Here is a 13834-nt window from a genome sequence, read left to right as displayed (position 1 = left end):
ATTCATTTGTGTTTAAATGATTTGAATTAAATCACTAATCAAACAACCCACTGTTATCATTCTCTCAGAAGAGTGTCAAGCAGTCTTTGAAGACCCTTTCTCTATGTATTGTATATTCAAATGTTAAGAATGTTAACTGAGGTTTAACCAATTGGCTAGTTGCGTGTGGTTTGAGGGTGGTATGCAGAAGCATTTCTGCTTAACGACACCGATCCAAGTAGGGCTAACTGCTGACGCACAGTACCAGACAAAACAATTACTTTCTAAATGAGATCTCTTCAATGTCTTCCCAAGATAAAAATCAGTGAGGTTCATCGCATCATTCACGTTGCAACATCAGCACCAAGGAGTAAGAGACAGAAAGGCTTCAAGATGTACGTCTCTATTTACATCAATAATTATGAAGGTACGTTAACTTACTAGCTTAGTAGCTACCTAACATAAACAGCCACAGAGAATTAGCCAGCTGACTGTGCTATCTAACATTGGAAAATTTGACAGCAAATTCACAAGAACTTGACCCGGTTGTAAATGTGTTGATGATAACATGATATTGTCCCCCAGTATCAAATAAAGATCAGCAGACAGGGTGAGCTTCCTGCCATAGGTCTATGAGGAAAAATGAGACACCTCACAACCTCAGAGTAGGATGGAAGATAGTTCAGTTGTGCCTCAGTTCCAAGGTAGTTCTGTTCCAATTATGTTCTGGGGATTTGATGTGGGTAGCATTCAAATCTAGCCTTCATTAAAAACCCCAGAAACTATTTGTGGCAGCTGTTGTTCTTTATCTGCATGCTGTTCAGTATTGACTGATATACTAACTTCATTACTCTGTAGGTTTGAATAGCTTAAGACACTAACACTAACTTAAGACACTGACGTTATAGACTACTCAGATTTATCTATTTACATTTTCTTTACATTATAATTTCCTTAAAACAGACTTCATAAGGTTAAGCCTACTTCCAGGATAACTCAAACTTCCTCCTTTCTCTTTTTCTGTGTAATATTTAAGCAGATGGCTATGTTTGTAAGATGACATGACAACATGTAACGTTCGAAATTCATTAAAAAATTGTGTGTGATTAGCAGGGACGTGCACAGGAGGGGGCTAAGGTTGTTTGGGCAACTGCCCGTTTGCCCTCCTCGACTGAAGTTGCCCCTCCGAAGGAAATATATATATTTTTTAAATAGTATTACGGCTGCAGAACTTCATGTATGCCTAGATAAAATAATCGCGGAATAAGCGTCCAGGGGACGGGGGCGTGGCGGTGGCACCACTCTCTCAATCTCTTTCTGTCCATCCGTCTGTCTCTGAACAATCTCCTTTAGCTATCTAGTCCTTGGTTCATTGATTTTTGGACTTCCCTAATTTCTTTGACGGGCCACAGGCAAAGCAACGGGCAACAAGCAAAGCTATCTTGCACATGTATTTGTGTATGTATTAAACTGTATACATGTATTAACTCTGCTGTACTTAAAATGTGAATGTGTGTGTGTTTAGACAATGTAGGCATGTGTGAATGAGAAGGATAAAGTGTGTGTGTAACAGTCGGGGTATGAATGTGTGTGTTTGTGTGTTTGTCTGTGTGTGTATGAGGGCCACTGAAAGGGCTATACAGACCTGGCGCCCCTGCCCGCTTCAGAAAAACTGGGTCAGTGGGCCTGGCAGTGCTGTGGGCACATTTCTGTGTGTGTGTGTGTCTGTGTGTGTGTGTGTGTCTCTGTGTGTGTATGTGTGTGTTTGTGTCTGTGTGTGTATGTGTATCAGAGAGTGTGCATGTCTGCCTTTGAGTATGGAGCTGTGAAAGAGAACTGTGCATCTATGCACAATGAGGCCTTCCACAGCCAAATGTCCCACGGAACAAAAAGAAAGAGGAGAGTAGAGGAATTCTGGGAGTGAGATAGAGTGTGGGGTGAGTTTGTGCTAGAGTGTGTGGGGTAAATTAGTGTTAGAGTGTGGGGTGAGTGGGTGGGGTGAGTTAGTGCTAGAGTGTGTGGGGTAAATTAGTGTTAGAGTGTGTGGGGTAAATTAGTGTTAGAGTGTGGGGTAAGTGGGTGGGGTGAGTTAGTGCTAGAGTGTGGGGTGAGTTAGTGCTAGAGTGTGTGGGGTAAATTAGTGTTAGAGTGTGGGGAGAGTGTGGGGTGAGTTAGTGTTAGAGTGTGGGGAGAGTGTGGGGTGAGTTAGTGTTAGTGGGGTGAGTTAGTGATACAGAGTGTGGGGTGAGTTAGTGTTAGAGAGTGGGGTGAGTGTGTGGGGTGAGTTAGTGTTAGAGAGTGTGGGGTGAGTTAGTGCTAGAGAGTGTGGGGTGAGTTAGTGTTAGAGAGTGGGGTGAGTGCGTGGGGTGAGTTAGTGTTAGAGAGTGTGGGGTGAGTTAGTGCTAGAGAGTGTGGGGTGAGTTAGTGCTAGAGAGTGGGGTGAGTGTGTGGGGTGAGTTAGTGTTAGAGAGTGTGGGGTGAGTTAGTGCTAGAGAGTGGGGTGAGTGTGTGGGGTGAGTTAGTGTTAGAGAGTGTGGGGTGAGTTAGTGTTAGAGGTGTGAGTTAGTGATACAGAGTGTGGGGTGAGTTAGTGCTAGTGGGGTGAGTTAGTGTTAGAGTGTGTGGAGTGAGTTAGTGTTAGAGAGTGGGGTGAGTGTGTGGGGTGAGTTAGTGTTAGAGAGTGTGGGGTGAGTTAGTGTTAGAGAGTGTGGGGTGAGTTAGTGTTAGAGAGTGGGGTGAGTGTGTGGGGTGAGTTAGTGTTAGAGAGTGTGGGGTGAGTTAGTGCTAGAGTGTGTGGGGTGAGTTAGTGTTAGAGAGTGGGGTGAGTGTGTGGGGTGAGTTAGTGTTAGAGTGTGTGGGGTGAGTTAGTGCTAGAGTGTGTGGGGTGAGTTAGTGTTAGAGAGTGGGGTGAGTGTGTGGGGTGAGTTAGTGTTAGAGTGTGTGGGGTGAGTTAGTGTTAGAGAGTGGGGTGAGTGTGTGGGGTGAGTTAGTGTTAGAGAGTGGGGTGAGTGTGTGGGGTGAGTTAGTGTTAGAGAGTGTGGGGTGAGTTAGTGATAGAGAGGGTGGGGTGTTCAGACCCCAATCTTAGCCAGGCGAGACTAGGGTCATTAAGAAAGCTTTCAGACAATCTCCTGGCCAGTAACCACAAAATGACAATATATATACAATCAACACACAATGGACACAATATAAATATGGGATAGATATATTAATGTATGAATGTATAAATAACAGATATGTAAGTAAAATATAAATACATGAATCACACTTTAAAAGATGCCTGACGCAACAGATTAACCAAATTATCAACTATTCTCAGTTTCTCCCTTGGTTACAGAATACAGGCAAGTAGATGAAAGCTGATCAACAAGAGTGAAATAAATAAACTATTTGCAAAGTGGTGGAGAAAAGCACGAAAGAGGTAGAGGCAGAGAGACCCCCAAAAAAAGAGGAACTGGTGTGATCCAGTCTGGAGCTCCTGCCGTTGCTACCGGATACTGACAAGTAGAGAGGGCTAGAGGAGCTGCAGCTGCTCGGTTGCCAAGGTGACGGGATGCAGCAGAGAAAGCGAGGAAGAGGGAGTGAGTGAGTGAAAGAGTAATAAATTAAGGAGGAGAGGAGGAGAAGGGAAATGGCTGATGGAGGGGCCATTACTGAACGAGTGAGATGGACGCAGAGAGAAGGAGGAGGAGAGACAGAAGGGAAGGGTGGAAGGACAGAAATGAGGAGACAGGAAATGGCAGAAACAGAAACAGAAACAGAGAGAAAGACAAGAAAACAGAGTCAGGCTGAGGGAGAACTGGGTGGGAGGCACAGCTCGGACATAGAACCCCAAGAAGATCCACTTGACACCACCACCTTGAGGGGTACCTGGGACGGATAGACACACAGACACAGACACACACACACACACACACACACACACACCAGAAACAGAAGATCAGCAAACAGACAGGTACACACTCATGATATGAGGGTTAAAAACAAACACACACACAACAAGCCTGACCACACAGGCTTCTGGTGGGACTCACAGTCAGATTAACTCCAAGGTTGTCTATGTGCTGGAGAGACTCCATGGTACTCTTCACCAACACTGCCACACAGACACACAGACACACACACACACACACACACACACACACACACACACACACACACACACACACACACACACACACACACACACACACACACAGACAGACAGAAACAACACAGACTTCATTAATTAAAGACACATTGTTCAATAAAAGATGTGCTGAAAATCAAAATCGGTGTAGTGAATAACACCATAATTACAATGTAATAACCATTTTAACAATTAACATTTATTGAGCTAAAATATTTTCATCAGACTCATGCACTTATGTGTAGTTATTTCACTTGTAGGAAAACTAATAAGAAAAACATAACTGGCGCCATCATCCCAGGGGCCAAACTTATTTCAATGAGTCAAGCTCATTTAGTTATGAGTCAGCTATGAGTTTTCCTTTCCTTTCTACTTCCTCCTTGGGATGAAGTACATCCTCTGACATAAGCACATCTGGGACTTAAGCATGTCTTACACATCTTCATCAGACACGCTGAGACTTCGCATCATTCATGTTTACAGTGTTGGCATAAGTTTTGCATGACTCTCCTGCCACTTCTGGGTAGCTCCAATTTTTAGATGTCTGTTAAGTTCAAGTAAATTGCTGTGACCATGACCTGAGTGTAGTTCCTATGACTTAAGAGGAGGCTTTATTGTTGGCATGCGTGTGCATGAAAATGAAAAGACATAAGTGATGACACAGTAGAGAGGAGGCGACGTGACGTGACGGGCGCAAACTCACAGGCGAACTCCTGAAGCTGCTGTTCCTCCACCTCAAAGAGAAGCTCATCATGGATCTGAGCCACCAGTCTAATAATACACACACACACACACACGGTTTAATGCACACACACCTATGCGCACACTCACACACACACACACACACACACTCACGCGCACACACACACGCGCACACACACACACAAGCACACACACAGTTACCAATCCTGACCATAAAGAGTCTGATAACTTCCCAGTCTCTGGTTTGAACGCGGGATATTTGTCACAAACTCCACATTTGTTATCATCAGCGTTCACCAGTTGCTAAGCAACAAGATGTAGAGTTACGATACTGAGTTACAACTGGGGTTCAGAGGCCTGAGTCTCTGTCTGTCTGACTGTCTGTGCAAAGTGCTGTCTAATCCTATGAGCCCTGAGCTCTTTTTCAAGTCCCTTAAATCTTAATAAAGTCTAAAAATTACTGTGCATTGTAAATTTAAATATCAATATGCCACACTTGAAACCAGATATGACAACTCACATGTGCAAGTTTCTCAAAGGCCTATATTCGTGCTTGGAAGGTAAAGGACTAGAATTTAGCAGATGCTTTTATCCAAAACGAAATACAGACACTTGCAGCGGTCGGGAATCGAACCCAGGTCAACCGCTCGTAAACCACTGCACCACCACACCCAATTATTGTAATTATGGAACCTGCTTCTCTTTGGCTCTGAGTGAGTGTGTGGGTTAGTGAGTGTGTGTGTGTGTGCGTGTGTGTATGTGTGTGAGAGTGAGTGAGTGTGTGTGTGTGTGTGTGTGTGTGTGTGTGTGTGTGTGTGTGTGTGAGAGTGTGTGTGTGTGTGTGTGTGTGGGGGGGTTATTGGCTCATTGGCTGGCGTGTGAGGGGGGTCTTGGGGGGGGGGGCTGGGGACACAGGGGACATGAAGAGAAGCTGTCTGCTCTAACACAGATTAATGTCTGCACTGCTGCTGCGCTCGTCTCAATCACATCACTCACTCAAAGATGGAGGAAGGGGGGGTGAGAGAGAGAATGGGGAAAAAGAGAGGGAGAAGAGAGAGAGGAGAGGGAGGGTGAGAGACGGAGGGAGAGGGAGAGAGGAGAGGGAGAAAAAAGGACAGGAGGGAAAGAAAAGGAGGGAGAGAGAAAGAAAGAGGGGGGGAGACAGGAGAAAGAGAAATGGAGTGATGGGGGAGAGAGAGACATTAGCAAAACTGACAGTGAGAGAGAGGTGGAAGATGGAGGGAGATAAAAGGAACTGAGAGCTAAAGTGATGGGAGACGGAGGTCACAGATGACAGAAGTGAGGAGGAGAGACAGAGTGAGAAGAAATATGCCTATATGAAAATCATATGAATATATGAAAATCATATGAATGAAAATCATATGAATGTATGAAAATCAAATCAAAGAGGAAAAGACAGATGAGCGAGAAACAGAATTAGACACCTAAAACAGAATTAGACACCTAAAATGGTTGTGAGGTCAGTAAGAGGAAGAGCACGAGAAGGAAAAAGAGAAACGGTTGAGAGAACGAGCGAAAGGATGAGGAGTGTTCCCACTGTGCTTATTAGTGTAGACAGCATGTCTGGCCAAAATGGCCTCCACTTGTCCACACCATTAATGCATTAAGAAAACAATTGTGTGAACTCATAACATCATAACAGCCTCTGAACAGCTTCTGTGAACAAAAAGGAAAAAAATCAAAAGGGTGTCCAAGGGTGGAGGGAGAGATAAATAAAAAATATGAATGGATAGATGGATAGAGAGATAGAGGAAGAAGTGTAATGAAAAGATGGGTGGATGAATAGATCAATAAAGAAAGGAAAAGAAAGAGGGAGACCTGTGGTGAAAAAGATGAGGATAAGTAAGCGCAGGAGGGAGAGAGGGATGGAGGAGTGAGATGGATGGCGGTACCTGGCAGTGAGAGACGCAGAGCAGGTGACCTGGGAGAAGATGCGGATCATGGCCATCTTACACAGGTCAGCAGCAGAGCCTACACATCACAGGGGAGGTAAGATGGACACAGAGACACACACTCACTCTACCTCACACATATACACATATACATACTCACGCACGCATGCACATACTCTCGTTAATCTGTAATTATTGTAATTGGAGTTAAAGGGTCATTTGTGAAACGGAGGTTCAATTTAATCCAATTTTAGCACCATTAACAATTTAAATGGTCTCACGGCGTGTTATAGAGCCCAGAACCTAAGCCCCCTAAAGCAAGTACTTAGGCGACAGTGGCAAGGGAAAATTCCTTTCTAACAGGAAGAAACTTTCAGCACATCCCAGATCATAAGGGGGGACCCATCTGCTGGGGTACATCAGAATCAAAATGTTAATGCACATTGAGGGCTATGGTTCATGCACACACATGCATTCACACACTCACACACCTTGCACCACAAAGTTGACCGCCTGCCTCTCTGCCTGGTTACGTGCGCCCCAGTCTGCCGAGTGGATGTGGGGGAGTGAGCGCCGCCGGCCCATTATGGACACCACGTAACCTAGGAAACCACACAAATGCACACACACATAAAGGTACCCAGTAGACATAAATAACTCAATAACCCCAAAATGGACTGCAATCACTGCACCGTATTGTACTTCAAAACAAGCTACAAACACATAGCCACTAACCAACTGAAATAACTCGTTTACAAATGGGTCCAAACTCTTTCTCTGTCCCACACACACACACACACACACACACATACACACAGACACAGTAAGAATGACCAGTGCCAGTGCATTCCGATGGACAATGAAGGGGGCTTTGTGTATAAATCCCCCAGCAAAAGCCTGAGGCCATCTCAGCACTCAACGGCCTTTCCCAGAAGCACCCTATAACCCCCTAACACATACCAACACAGCCCCCTATAACCCCATAACACATACCAACACAGCCCCCTGTAACCCCCTAACACACACACACACACACACACACACGAATGACGTGTGACTCAGGAATGTGCCATGCTCAGGTAGTCAGGAACATTTTGCACGTGTACATGAACAACTAGAAACATGCATGTGTTCATGCTTAATGAGCAAAAAAGATGCCGAAGGTGTGTGTGTGTATGTGTGCATGTGTGTGTGTGTATGTGTGCATGTGTGTGTGTGTGTGTGTATGTGTGTGTGTCAGTGAGAGAGAGCGAGAGTACTACCACTAATGTGTGCAAGAATTCCCCATGCATTATCAAGTCATAGGCCATAGGCTGCTGAAAAGCAACACTATATAAAAAAAAAAAATCAAACAGAATACATTACAGATTTCATCAGTGGTGCGTGAGTGCTGGCTTTATAAAAGGGTACTTCCTGACTTCGATCAGGAAGCTCCTTTGGATGTCTTTGATGCCATGCTTGCTAGCGTGTTGGGTGCAAATGGTCTGTTTGTGGTCTTACCCTATGTTATACTCCGTGAGTGTTGCAGAAACCTCCAAGAAGATTCCCAGGAGTGTCCACTCTACTCTCCTACTGTAAAACCAGTCTACTCAGAAAATACATTGAGGTCTGGTCCACTGTGCATATTTTTCATGTCAATGTAACACAGTTGACTGAAAAAAATAAAACTAGTTCGGCATAGGAAAAAAATGACCCCTAGTGCCAGGAACCAGCCATATTTCCAAATTTACATTGTCCAACTCTGGTGCACCTTATAGTTAAAACAGCATTATCTCTGTTTTCCCCTGAGTCCTTGAGCACATGGCACATGAGAACAGGCAAACAAGAGGAACACTTGCGTTGCTGTCATGTGCACATTCCCTGAAGGAGTTCATTCTGAATAACAGAGGGCCAGCACGTTCTTTTTCTAGCAGTGCGTGTGTGTGTTTGTGTGTATTGGTACAAGAAGATCAAGCACCAGCCTCGACTAAGACGGCGTTTCATTTGAATATCAAAGCTGGCAGGTGTTGGGCCATGTGAAATTAGGAAAGACCCAGGGAGGCATGAAACACCAAAAGCCGTGTGTAGGAATCCATAGAGAGGGTGGAATTTGGAACACACATTCACAGGGAGAATCCTGATAAACCTCTCTATCACATGCCAACACTTATGTTCAACTATAAGAATCCTCAGTTTAAAAATAGGTCTCTCAAGCATTTTGTCTCAAACTACATATATTGGGATATGAGGATATGTCCAACTGGATTGTAGCACTGTAACAATTAAACAGCCGTTAGAAGGCATTTCGAAAGCTTGGAGCTTAAGCACTGGTGTAGGTGCAAATTCCCAGTGTTATCAGGAAAGACTTAGCGGATGAGACACATGCTAGCCCCACAATCAGTGTTGTTGCAGGCTGATACATGGGACAGGTGTGTTTTCAAATGTGACAAACTGGCAAATTGCAAAGGAAGAAGAAAAGAAAGAAGAGTGAAAGAAGGAAAGAAGAAAGGAAAGAAGAGTAAAAGAAGGAAAGAAGAGAGGAAGAAGGAAAGAAGAGTGGAATAAAGGAAAGAAGAAAGGAAAGAAGAGTGGAAGAAGGAAAGAAGAAAGGAAAGAGTGGAAGAAGGAAAGAAGAAAGGAAAGAAGAGTGGAAGAAGGAAAGAAGAGTGGAAGAAAGAAAGAAGAAAGGAACGAAGAGTGAACAAGAGTGGCTCTGGATAAAGAGATAAAGAGAGAGTGAAGAGGGAAAATATCGAAAGAAGGAGAGAAAAATGGAGTGAAGCAGAGAGATGGAGTGTGAGAGAAAGTAGACTGAGAGAGATAAAGAGAAAGATGGAGAGAGAAAAAAGTAGAGTATGGAAGGTGTCTCTTAATATTCCTAGTTATACAGTTGAATGGAGAGGGACAGAGAGAAGAGGAGCCTTGGAACCTTGGCGCAGGTGTCAGTGAAACACAGGTGCAAGCCAGTTTAATTACCCTATTATGATGTCATAATGGCCCAATGTAAGAATGTTTTTCTTTAATATCTTAAAAAGTATAAAGTAAAGAAAAATAAAAAATACTTATTACACGGCTCTTCTTAATGCTGTAGAATGCTCCATTCACTTGAATGGGGCTTCCCAACGTTCTGTGGTCAACTATTTTTCCATATTTGACCGTTGCTATGCATAATTGACCGCTGTCAAGGGAAGTGGCCTTTTGGCCTCGGATTCACGTCTTTCGTAGCACTCCGCAAGTAGTCCGGTAATTTATCAACCTCTGTGTATTCCGCTGCTTAGCGACGTCAGCTGATCTGATCTTGAGTTTCAGCTGACAGTTGAGCAGCTGTGTTCTAAAGAATGTTCAACGTCTTTGAAGTTCAACGTCTTTGGCGAACTATTTCTCTGCTTTTTAACACCACGAATGGTAACAAATAAATTGTAATTAAAATGATATTATAAAAAGACACACTGTGTTAAGTTATTTTCGTTTTGGCAAGTAGCCGTGTAATAAGCGGGATAATGTATAGAACGCCGGTCATTATCGGGAAAATAAGCCCCTTCAGGGCGAAGCAACACCCCTCCGCTTCGCGTCGGGGTGCGGTTCGCCCTGTCGGGGCTTATTTTCCCGATAATGACCGGCGTTCTATACATTATCCCTTACATAGCATAAGTGTCGTTTACAAGACCTACGCGACAAAGTTTGAACGAAGTTTCTACGTTAAGCGGTTCGAGCTGAATTAATCGCAGAAGTCGGTAAGAAGAAGAAGAAGAAGAGGTATAAGAAGCCTAGGAATAACAATACAGGGCATTTCATGCACTGTAATTACTAGATCACGAGACACTTTCAGAGGTCTTAGGGCATCTTTTAGACCGTAAGTAAGGCAGAGAACACTGTTGAGAAAATGTGAATAGCCATTAGAACAGAGGTATGGAAAAGAGCTAGCAGGAATGTCGAGTGGTCCACAACCCAAGCAGCTCTCAGCAGCGCAGCTCGGGGTGTCCTAGGGGAGAAATCTGATTGGTGGAGAGTTTAAATCTCCAACTGACAGGTGTGCGCTGTAAATTCAGTGGCCTTGAATCGCCACGACAACGGGGCTAAAATGAAAAACCGGGTTGTCGGCATGTTTGTGCCAGCTGGGAGATCACTTCGAATTCACACTCACAAAATTCGGAACTCCCTCGCTCCCTCTCACTGTAACAACCTGCTGTCTGCCTCACAAGCTTTCTTTTTCGATCACTTCCATTATGTATCTTCATTCCCGTCACTTACTATTTTCTCTCTCTCTTCCTCTCTACGCCAGTCTGTCTCTCAGTCACACTAAGCTTACCTGCTGCCTATCTTCCCTGCATTCTCTTTCTGTCTTCCTCCTCTTCCCTCTAAGATATCACTATTTCATACCTCCATTTTCTCCCTCTCCGCCCCCCTCTTCTCCCCAGTCGGGAAACTGACTAATTAAATCCTTGGTAGCCCTTATGGTGATTGGTGGTCGTGGGTGACAGGGGACCTGACAATTTGCAGAGAATCGATTTGAGATAACGCACTCAGTCAGGACACAGATATACAGAATGTGTGACTGTACAGATGTTGCACTTCCACTGATGTAATTTCTGACAATAAAAGACTCTTAATTTGTAACTTGTAACTTGAATTACTTTTGTATATTTTCCTACCTTTAGGTCTCATCTGTGTTTATATACTGTAAGTTCAGTGTTGTCAACTGATTTACACTGGCAGCAATTACTGCTTATTTATGGGTGCTTCCCGGACAAATCTATATCATCAACTCCATCAGCAAGCAGTCAGTAAATTTAGCGGGGTTCATTCGGACCTGGTACGACCAAGGGTTGGGCTACATTGCTCTGTTACAATGTTGACCCCAACATCTTGTTGTGGATTATATATATTATAAACTGCATGGAGGCATATTGCAGCAAACCTGCTACTTCACAATTTCTTCCATACAGACAGAGGTACATTATGCAGGTGTTTACCTGCTTTGAGTTTTTTTGTAGTATCCACTTTTAAAAAATAAAATCCTTAAAATTCAATTTGATGGCATTATATGGAGTATGTTGTGAGGGCCATGTGAAGGACAGATAAGTACCCCTGTCATTCCAACTAACCACACAGACTATGCACTTACAGTGTGATGCAGGCTGAAACTCCTGCAAAAATGTAAGAAAAACATTAAAAGCAGGACATTTCCAAATATATCTCCAAAATACACCAGCTAGTAAGCTTTTATCAGTGCCAGCTGTGCTGTTCTTGGTGTTTACAAGACACGTCTGTTGACTTTTAGCTAGTTCGTTTTTGAAGAAAAGACCTTCACACTGAGCTACTCACACACAGACATCTGGCAGCATGTACCCTTCTTGTTGTACACACATGCTACAGGGACAGGCAATCTTACCATCTGAGTTTCTCTCGTCTGCTGCTTTAACATTCAGTTACTCTGTTTAGTTTTCTTTGCTTTTGCTTACTTTTGTTTACTCTCTTAAATAATTGTATTTCTACAATTGATAAACACATGTAAACAACATCACATTTCTTTTGTAAATAATAAATATGACAAGAAAACATCATCCTGATGCCAATGACAAGGCCAGGTTAGCACAGAAAGCAAGACAGGAGGAGAAAAGAAAGAGAGAATACTGGAGACACATATCTCTCTCTCTCTCTCTCTCTCTTTCTTTCTTTCTCTCCCTCTCTCTGTCATATATTCCTCTGGCTGGAAATGCAATAGAGCTTTCCCAGAAGCAGTTGTCACATAAAAGCCCCTAACTATTCCCAAAAGCCCCTAAATATTCCCAAAAGCCCCTCAGAGGAGGAAAAAAAGGGTCCACTGTCTCAGGGGGCACGTGTGCTGTGGAAGTGAGCGGAGATAGAGCGAAGACGGAGATCAATGTCTTTTAAGCACATGGCCAGTGACGACTGAGTAAACTCTGTAGCTTGTGAGCATGCAACTGCTTAACTACTTAACACAAAGCACAGGGGAAAGGGTGACTTGTTAGTGTGAGGCAACTGCTTAACTACTTAACACAATGCACAGAGGAAAGGGTGACTTGTTAGTGTGTGGGGAGAGAGATAGGTAGATTACTGTGTTTGATGTTTGTTGGCAACTACTACAGAATAGATAGTGAAGAATGACAGGTCAAGGCGACCGTAAAAAACAAGGTGAGAATGAGATCTTGCTTACTGACACAGGTCAAATGACAACTGGACCAAAGCAGAGTAACAAAAGGAGCTCATAACGCTGGTTATGAGGCGCTGGTAACAGAGACAGAAACATATTCAAGCCATGATGTTTGATAGGAATATTACTATTTGGTGTCATATCTTTTCAATGAGAAAATCAGTTTAGAGTTAATGGAGATAAATGTCAAGTCAATGGAGATAAACTACAGTTTTATCTTTGTCAGGTTAAACTAAGATTGGATCCGTTTTTAAAGTCCTAAAAACAAAACAAAATGTCAGACTGTTGGGTCTGTTAGCATCAGTCTAATATATGGATTACTCATTGGTTAATTTAATTTGCCTTGACTAACAGAGATGGAAATTAGATCTGGGTTTGTTTGAGTTAGACTAATTGAAAGACTGGTGAGACCATTTGGGTCTGTTAGCATCACGCTAATACACCGCTTAAAGAAAATAACTAGTTTATCTGTGTCAAGCTAGCCAAGGAACATTAGAATAACCTGGCCTTACACAGAGATCACATCTGACAAATTGAGAGGTAGGTGAAATAGGAGGTTGTTAAAATCGGGCTGAGAGAGAGTAAGAGAGGTGAGGGAGAGAAAGGTCGAAAGAGTGAGCAAGCAAGAGAGAGAGAGATCGTAAAAGAGGGAGACAGAGAGAGAGACAGAGAGAGACAGAGGTAGGGAGAGAGAGAGAGAGAGGGATGGAGAAAGAGAGAGGTAGGGAGTGGGAGAGAGAAAGAGGTAAGGAGAGAGAGAGAGAGAGAGAGGGAGAGAGAGTGTGAAAGACATAGACAGAGGTAGGGAGAGAGAGAGAGAGCGAAAGACATAGACAGGGGTAGGGAGAGAGAGAGAGGGAGGGAGAGAGAGAGAGAGAGAGAGAGAGAGTGTGAAAGACATAGACAGAGGTAGGGAGGGAGGGAGAGAGAGAGCTAGAGCTCTGACTGTGCGGTGTG

The 13834-nt window shown here is 43.6% G+C and overlaps 1 protein-coding gene across 1 annotated transcript in view; it reads right to left on the bottom strand.

The window, feature by feature from the left end:
• Positions 1-3086: 3086 nt before the first annotated feature.
• Positions 3087-13834, bottom strand: part of poln (polymerase (DNA directed) nu) — a 78006-nt gene continuing 67258 nt past the window's right edge. The window contains exons 25-29 of the mRNA XM_042710527.1: positions 7215-7325; positions 6724-6802; positions 4812-4879; positions 4014-4075; positions 3087-3849 (exon numbers count right to left, since the gene is read on the bottom strand). Of these exons, the coding sequence (XP_042566461.1) occupies positions 3763-3849; positions 4014-4075; positions 4812-4879; positions 6724-6802; positions 7215-7325 (407 nt within the window). The 3' untranslated portion in view covers positions 3087-3762. The remainder of the gene's footprint in view (positions 3850-4013; positions 4076-4811; positions 4880-6723; positions 6803-7214; positions 7326-13834) is intronic.

Source organism: Clupea harengus, chromosome 18 (genome assembly GCF_900700415.2).
Source record: "Clupea harengus chromosome 18, Ch_v2.0.2, whole genome shotgun sequence".
Taxonomy (NCBI): domain Eukaryota; kingdom Metazoa; phylum Chordata; class Actinopteri; order Clupeiformes; family Clupeidae; genus Clupea; species Clupea harengus.
The sequence above is the reverse complement of the archived record's forward strand: the minus strand, read 5'-3'. Positions and strand labels throughout refer to the sequence as shown.